The sequence below is a fragment of the Alligator sinensis genome, unplaced genomic scaffold (genome assembly GCF_000455745.1).
Source record: "Alligator sinensis unplaced genomic scaffold, ASM45574v1 scaffold969_2, whole genome shotgun sequence".
Classification (NCBI taxonomy): Eukaryota; Metazoa; Chordata; order Crocodylia; family Alligatoridae; genus Alligator; species Alligator sinensis.
This window is the reverse complement of record NW_005842481.1, coordinates 725,309-734,261: the sequence shown is the minus strand read 5'-3', so window position 1 is coordinate 734,261 and position 8,953 is coordinate 725,309. Positions and strand designations below refer to the sequence as shown.

The 8,953-nt window shown below is 41.8% G+C and overlaps 1 protein-coding gene across 9 annotated transcripts in view; it reads left to right on the top strand.

Annotated features, from left to right (window-relative positions):
* The window catches only part of LOC102373662 (probable 2-ketogluconate reductase), a 13,883-nt gene extending 5,455 nt beyond the window's left edge, over positions 1-8,428 (top strand). For all 9 annotated transcript variants that reach the window (XM_006031091.3, XM_006031095.3, XM_025212759.1 and 6 more), the window contains 3 exons: positions 5,596-5,774; positions 6,518-6,614; positions 8,062-8,428. In XM_006031091.3, the coding sequence (XP_006031153.1) occupies positions 5,596-5,774; positions 6,518-6,614; positions 8,062-8,218 (433 nt within the window). In that variant the 3' untranslated portion in view covers positions 8,219-8,428. The remainder of the gene's footprint in view (positions 1-5,595; positions 5,775-6,517; positions 6,615-8,061) is intronic.
* Positions 8,429-8,953: the final 525 nt, after the last annotated feature.

Genomic DNA, 8,953 nt, shown 5'->3' with positions numbered 1-8,953 from the left:
TTGTGATCAAAGGAAAGAAGTACACATGCATCTACAATCAGGTAACTTCCCACCTCGATAAGAGAGAGGAGGTTGATGTTGAAAGGACTGTAAAATGTGTTTGACTTCTAAAAAGCCTTTGATCAGGTATCCCATGAGGTTCTTGCAAAAAAATTGGAGGATTGTGGGCTTAACTGCGAGACAGTTAGGTGGGTGTGAAACTGACTACGGGGTAGGACCCAGAGAGTCATAGTGAATGGATCTGTGTCATCCTGGCAAGAAGTGGGCAGCGGTGTCCCACAGGGGTCGGTGCTTGGTCCAGTACTTTTCAACATCTTTATCAATGATTTGGAGGAGAGAGTGAAGAGCTCACTGGCCAAGTTTGCAGATGACACCAAGTTATGGGGAAGCGTGGTCACGCTTCAGTATGGGCTACAGATACAGGCAGACCTGGACAGGCTGGCAAATTGGGCGAGTTGGAACCAGATGAAGTTCAACATTGAGAAGTGTAAGGTGCTCCACCTGGGGACAAACAACCCCCTACACACCTACAGGTTTGGTGGTGCCAAACTGACCAGCACCACGAACAAAAGGGACCTGGAGGTAATAATAGACCGTAGCAGGGATGTGAGTCAGCAGTGCGATGCTGTAGCCAGTAGGGCAAATAATACTCTAGTATACATCAACTGATGCATCTCCAGCAAAACCAAAGAAGTGATTCTTATGCTCTACTCGGCATTGGTGAGACCCTAACTGGAGTACTGTGCCCAGTTCTGGGCACCACACTTTAACAAGGATGTGGCAAAGCTTGAGAGCGTCTAGAGAAGGGCCATCCATAAGTTTAGAGACTTGCATGGCAAGCCATACGGTGAAAGGCTGAGGGACCTGGGACTCTTCAGCCTGAAAAAGAGAAGGCTGAGGGGTCACTTGGTAGCAACTTACCACTACATCAGGGAAGTGTATCAAGGGCTCAGTCAACAACTGTTCACCAGGGCATCCCTGGGGAAAAAACAGGAGTAATGGCCACAAACTCCTGGAAGGCCATTTCAAGCTCAACATTAGGAAAAACTTCTTCACAGTTAGCGTTCCCAGACTATGGAATAGGGTCCCTCCAGAGGTGGTGTAATCACCTACCCTGGAAATCTTCAAGAGGAGACTGGACAGTCACGTTGCTGCAGTCACCTGACCCCAGCTGTCTTTCCTGCCCGGTGCAGGAGCTTGGACCCGATGATCTGTGGTCCCTTCCAGCCTTACAATCTACGAATCTGTGAGAGATCCAGTTTCCCTTGTTCAGCATTGTGTTCTGTAGGTCGTGTCAGTAGTGAAATACAAGGATCTTTTTTCCAGTGAGATTTTTTTTGACCATGAGATGGGAGATGAGCCTGGTGTGGGATTAATGATTAGTAAGTGAAAGTATAGCATTAGATGGCATCACATGCGTAAGAGAGAAGGGATTAGCAATTGAAAGGACTGTAAAATTTAGCAGAAGTAGTATTTTTTTCTGTTGGGTAAGCCAGGCATTTGGTTGCAGGGGGGATGTAGGTGGCACCTGTGCAATATGGCCCAAAAGAAGAAAATGAATCTGCATGTAATGGACAATATCAGAGACTGGAAATTCTCAGTCAACAAGGACGCTACAGCCAGCTGGTGTGGTTTGCTCAGCGTGAACCTGCTGGAATGTCTGGCATCTCTTGCTCTTGTTCCTGTGTTTGCACTCAATATTCCTTGATGTTGTGTATTGTAAGAGTCATTTCCCCAGCTACTATGGAAGTCAGTCAGTACCCTAAGACAGTTGGCCACAGCTGGAGCTCAGCAAAAGCATGATTGGCTGTGGTCTCAGTACTGTAGTCTTAAGGACGGAGAGAGAAACTGCCTTCCGGCTGCAAAATGTACCTGATCCCTGATAACTAGGGAGAGAAAAAATACCAGGCCTGGTCTGTGCTTCTACATGTTTTTATTTTCCAGATCTTTGTGAGGGCTCAACTTTAAATTGGCATGAATTGGCACAAAAAAACCTAGTAGCACAGCCAGCTAAAGTGATTCAGGCACACCAGTTTGTCTAGCCGGCAGCACACAACGGAGTTGATGTGCTTCCCAGCTGTGTGCAGAAGCAATCCGTTGAAGCTTGTCCATATGAAGGAGAGCAGTGAGGAGTTGTATCTTGGGAGCCCTGTCACAATTTATGGCAACTTTGGATCATTAACCCTTGTCTGCACCCCTGTGGGCACATAAAACTTCAAAGTAATCTGCGTAAGCATGTGGGAAAAGGGTTCTTTGAGAAGAACTTCTTCTTTGAGCAGTTTTAGTAATAGAACAATGACGACAGATTTTTCTGGTCAGCCACTAGAAGGTGACATAATTGCATTTGTGTGAGTGTATCTGACTTCCTATCCAATAAGAGTAGTGATACATGCACACATCTTAGCCAGTATATTATTATATACTACATTTTATTTATCTATTTAGATTTTTTTGCAGCAGTTTCCAAACTACTGACCAGATCCTGAATTCCTTCCTTAACTTGTATTCTGTTGTCTCAGAAGCAGTACTCCCATTTGTCTCTAGTGGGTTATGGAATAGAGAAAATCCCACACAATTTACTGATTCGTTTTGATGCACTGGCTGGGGGAGTAGTTAGCTGATTGCACGATTTCACAATGATTACACACTTAATTTATACAACACAATTTTATTTTAAAACTCTTTGCTACGTATATAACACTGCTTAGCTTTAAGAAACACCACAAACATTAAAAACACAATAATTACATATATCAGAAACAATGCTCCGAATGCACTTCCTTCCCAAACAATGCTATAAGAATTAGTGTTACAAAAACAACTACAATTACAACTAAAAGTTAAATTTGAATCAATACTATTATTTTTCATAATATACTTACAATCCTAGAATTCCGAGAAGCCAAATACCAAAATATGGTTTCATTCCTCAGTAGTACGATTTAATGGGTTGGCCTCAGTAGTACGGTTCAATAGGCTGGCCTCAGCAATACGATTCAATGAGCTGGGCTCACCAGTGATAGGACTACGTCCCCTTCCTTCAGTCCCTTTCGGGCGCTCCGCGGCTTCAGCGTGAACTAAGAGATTCGTGTTCACGGAGAGGTTGGATTAGGTGATCAATCTAATCCGAGCTTACACTTGCGGTTCTTCCTTCGTTGTTCTGCAAGTGAAGTCGCCTCCAAATTGGGACAGTAAGTTACAGGTTTTTATTGAGTGAGCTGCCGTCAGTGGGCTCCTCCTACTCAACTTATCATAACTCCCAAATTTGGGCTCGGATCTTACTCAACAGAAATTACCTTTGTTGAGCATTTTAAATTACTCTTGGGGAGACTTCCATATCACTGTAAATACCCTTTTCTTAGCAATTTGGTTAAAAGGCCTTAGGCTTTGATGTCTTGGAATTCAGGATATTTGCTTTCTTTGTAAAAGACTTCTAAAGATACAATTTAAATTAAAGCTTTAAGTGAAGTCAGGACATTTTGCACGTAGCTCCGAAACAATGAGCTAGATAAGGAGATAAATCCTATCTTCTTCCTGAAACTGGCTAATGGGCAACCTTTACAAACATTCAAACTATTTCATTCAATATGACACCATTAACAGGAACCTAGCACAAACTAATGTAGGCCTTCATGTTTCTGTTCTATATCTGGATAACTGCAGAAAAAATAATAGAAGGTTTTAAGATAGGCAAATAATTCTTGAGGTTAAAATATAAATTAAGTGTGTTTATTTCTGTGCCCCTTAAATCCTGTGTGTGCTTTAGTATGGTAATTTTTTTAGTACCACTGAACAGTTCTAATCATTTCAAGAAATGGTCCACCTGCTTTCATCTCGCGCTAAATTATACACTGCCTCATGAGAAGTACTCTTGAGAACAAATATAACAACAAGCCATATGTTCCAGTAACAATAACAAATGGAGAATGGACCATGAAGGAGCATCTGTTCCTGGGGGGAGTGGGGGGTTTCCACTTAGATAGTACTAGAGGTAAGAGGATAATCAGTGTATTAATTTCATAGAATCATAGAAAGTTAGGGTTGGAAGAGACCTCAGGAGGTCATCTTATCCAGCCCCCTGTTCAAAGCAGGAACATCCCCAACTAGATCATTCCAGCCAGGGCTTTGTCAAACCAGGCCTTAAAAAACTCCAGCGATGGAGATTCCATCACCTCTCTAGGTAACCTCTTCCAGTGTTTCACCACCCTTTTAGTGAGAATTTTTTTCCTAATATCAAACCTAAACCTCTGTTGCTGCAACTTGAGACAATTGCTCCTTGTTCTGTCATCTGTCACCATTTTTGTTGCCTTCCGCTAGACTCTCCAACTTGCCCACATCCTTTCTATAGTGGGGGCCCCAAAACTGGACACGGTACTCTAGATATGGCCTCACCAGTACAGAACAGAGCAGAATAATTACTTCCCTTCATCTGCTAGCAATGCTTCTATTAATGCAGCCCACAATGCTGTTAGCCTTCTTAGCAACAAGGGCATGCTGCTGACTCATGCATCTTACTGTCCACTGTTAACCCCCAGGTTCTTTTCTGCAGGGCTGCTACCCAGCCAGTCAGCCCCCAGCCTGTACTGGTGCGTGAGATTGTTCTGTCCTAAGTGCAGGACTTTGCACTTGTCCTTGTTGAACCTTATTAGATTTATTTTAGCCCAATCCTCCAATTTGTCTAGATAACTGAATCCTAGCCCCACCCTCCAGCGTATTTACCACTCCCCAGCTTGGTGTCATCAGTGAACTTGCTGAACTTGCATTCCATCTTCCAGACTGTTGATGAAGGTATTAAACAAAACCAGCCCCAGGACTGATCCCTGGAGCACTCCGCTGACTGCCAACTAGACATTGAGCTATTGATTACTACCTGTTGAGCCCAACAATCCAGCAGGCTTTCTGTCCACCTTACAGTCCATTCATCCAACCCATACTTCCTCAGCTTGCTTGCAAGAGTGCTGTGGGAGACAGTAACAAAAGCCTTGCTAAAGTCAAGGTATAATATGTCCACTGTTTTTCCCCACATCCACAAAGCCAGTTATCTCATCGTAGAAGGCAATCAGGCTGGCCAGGTGTGACTTGCCCTTGGTGAATCCATCCAATTTGCATAAGACTGAGCTTGATTCCTCCCTTAGCTCTCTGGGTTTAAAGCACAGGTTCACCTCGCACACCAGAGCCCACACTGAAGGCCAGTCAGAATAGGATTCACACACTTCTTTCCCTTTTATACAGTTCCTTTTTATATTTCTAAACCAGCCTCTCCCCTGCTAAATGGCCTTCATTTGAGCAGAGAGGGGTTTTCTTGTCCAAATGAGAAGCCACTTGTGCTTCCCAAATTAGCTAGTAGAAGAGGTCTGAAAATCTCCTTGATAGGTCCCCTGCTAGTGACCTTTGTGTGGATCATTGCAACTACAAGGGAGCATCAACTCAAAGGTGCCTGATGCTTACACTGTTTCCTACATTGCACTGCAAGTGACTTGCTAGTGAAGTGGTTGGCAGTGATTCTGGAAAAAAGTCATGTGCTGGTCTAAGATAGATGTTACAGAAGAAAACAAAAACCAATAAGAGATCGTTGTGGTTTTTTTACTCCTTCAGGAAAGAGGAAGAGGAACAGGCTGTTGGTGCCATTTATTGTAAAAAGATGGAAGACTTGCTCCAGCAATCAGATTTTGTCATGCTGGTTGTGAACCTGACGCCGCAGACACACAGACTGATTGGGAAAAGGGAGTTAGAGCTGATGAAACCCACTGCTACTCTCATTAACATCAGCAGAGGTGGGGTATTATATAAGCATGAGTTGGGGCTCCATAGTTAAGAATAGGTTGAATCTTGTCTTTTTCTACTGAGAAGTTCCCTCATGCAAGGACTTTCATATTTTATTTAGCACACAAGAAAGTTCTGCTCAGATAGATAATGCTCATTATACATGGAATACTGAGTGTCTACAATTCCCATTGATCTTTTAAAAGGAGTAACAGGTGCTTAGCAGGGTCTTAGCACCTCCCAGGATTTAGCTTGATAGGAGACTATTTTCTCTAGTTAAATTAAAGATGTGCAGGGCACAAGGAGAGCCCAGTGCCTGCCAGCTGGAACCAGTCTCATATATGCACCAATCTGACTGTCCTGGAGGCAGCAGGCCCCATTGGTACCACACAAAAATACATAAGTGGCAGTTCCAGAGACATTACAATCACAAGAGATAACACAGATCAGATGAAAGATGGAAAAGGTTTGGGCAAGTGACTTATCTAAGACCACATGGAGGTCAAGGGCATATCTAGCGTAGAAAGTCTGTCTGGTCCCAGTCCAGTGTCCTATATATTGGACCGTGCCAGCTCTAATTTTAAACAATCTAATTGTTGCTAGAACTGTGTCTGATTTTTATAATGAGCTGAAAATCTATTAGTATTGCTAACTACTTTGAGACCTTTTTCTTGATTAAAGATGTGGACGTTTCTTGTTCATTGGTGTATGTATCTGGGCTGCTCCTGGATAAGATGTTATCATGTTAATGCAGGTGCAGTAGTTGATCAAGATGCATTGGTAGAAGCTCTTCAGAACAAAGTAATCAGGGCTGCAGCTCTTGATGTGACTTACCCTGAACCTCTGCCAAGGTAGAAAACTTGTTTTGTCTCTTTAATCTAAAGTTATTTCAGTCCTAAAAAACATTAATTAAAACCTGAAAATACTGTATTTTCTCATACACGGCACGCATCTTTCCTTCAAAATCAGCATCCCAAAATTGGGGTACGTATTTTAAATGGGGAAGCTGTTTTCCTTGCTGAAAAAGAAGCACTCCAGGAGACGCTGCCCATGTTGTGCAGCTGTCAAGATGACTGCTGCTTGCATCTTTCACAGCTATGGCTATTGGTTGAGTACTGCAGTTTGTGCCCAAAGCAGCAAGCAAACTGTTGATAGTATCTTAATGAGACTTTTGATGTAGAAACACCACTTTATTTACAGGAACTTGCATAAAGAACTACTTAGCAGTGGTTTTCAACCCGTGGTCTGCAGACCCCTGACGGTCCACAGACTGTCTAAGGGTTCTATGAAAGATGACTATGATCAATCAAAAGTATGTGAATACTCACACTTACAATTCAAAAGGGGTTTGGACCTCCTTTCAAAATTTTTTAGGGGTCCACAAATGAAAAAGGTTGAAAACCAGTGACTTAAAGAAGTAACGGTCTTGCTACTGCTCTTTGTAAGGGTCTAGTGCCTAACCTTACACGACATAGATTGAGTCCTCCTGGGAACATAGAGTGGGCAGGAAGTGTGGCATTGCAAGAGACCGTTTGTCATACCAAGAGGTTTATGTTGCCATACTTCCTGCACACCCTGTTTCCAAGCAGACTTGATGTCACAGAATTGGACTTGATTCTGGAAAATCTTTTTTTTCTACGTTTTTTCTTCCAAAAACAAGTTGCATGTTTTATTTGGGAGGGAGAGTTATATGTAGGAAAATATGGTACTGTTAAGTTCCACAGCATCCATTCATAGCTGTAAACATATTTTAGATGTAATTTTCAGATTTCATCCACATCTTATGTAGTTTTTGGTCCTTTTTGGTTTTCTGAGCACAAAAGTACAGTCCAGGACCCCCAAATTCCATTTCTGCTTCTGGCACTGACTTTCTCAGTAGCTGTGAACTAGCTGTGTAGGCTGAGATACCTTTTTCAAGGCTGAATGAGTGCCCATTAGATCAAAAACTTACTTGAAATACCAGTATCAGTCACTAATCGCTGTCACTACCACTATCAGTCACAGATTCATTTAAGCTGTATAAAGGTAAATCCTCAGTCTCCTATATACACCAGCTCTGTAGCCAGAGCTGTAACCAGTCTCATATATACACCAATCTGACTGTCCTGGAGGCAGTAGGCCAATGCAGAAGAAATAGGTAAATTAATTCCTTTTCTGTTCTGAGTAGCCTGTGCATTATGGTCCCCTCTTCTTCACCATACAAAACTTGGCAGAAGTTACTACCAGTTAGACTAAACGCAACAGCGCAGTAGCATAAAGTTAAATTCTAATAATTCTATCTTGTTTTATTTCTTCCAGAAATCACTCATTGTTAAAGTTGAAGAATATTATTATAACGCCTCACATTGGAACTGCTACAGTCCAAGCCACCTGTATGATGACTGAAGAAGCAATAACAAATATGCTTGCTGTTCTCAATGGTCTCCCTATTCCTAGTGAAGTGTGCCCCAAATGACATGTCAGGAGCCACAAATAAATACACAGCGCTGTATTTTTATGAAAGGACATTTTTGGCCTTGCAGTCGGCCATTAAGTGACAGAAAAAGAATAAGTTTCTGCAGTGCTATCACAGTTGTTCTGCCACCCAGTGGCTATTTGCCATAATTGTATTCTTATGATTTGATTAATAATGATGAACTAATAAAGTACAGAGGCTCCAAGGCAACCTGTTGCAGACGGTCTTTTGATATCCCCGATCTGTACTTTCATCAAATGTGTGCTACTTTTTGCTCAAAATACTTGGTAATGAAGAAATGTGCTTGAAAACATGTTAGTGGGTTTTGAATTGTCTTCATAATAGCTTGAGATTAGAAACGTATTTGATTAAAGTGGAAATGTTCACTAAATATGTCAAAATCACATGATAATGAAAAGGAAAAATATTTACTGAGGATTTAATGCAACTCTCTTGGACATGTTAAGGATGAATCATTGAAAAATTCCCTACAGAAATGTGACTGTGCTCTACAACTATAACACCTCCTAGCCAGCACAGTGATAGCCTTATATCTTATATCACATGATATCAAGATGCAATAAGGCTGACTTCCCATTCATTAAATATTTTTGTCCTGATGTTCCAAATCATATTTTTACTACATTCTTTATCTTTGATTATCAATGTTAGTATATTAAAGCAGACCATTAAAAAATTATCTTCCCATTTTCCCAGGGGCTCTTTTTAAAAGCC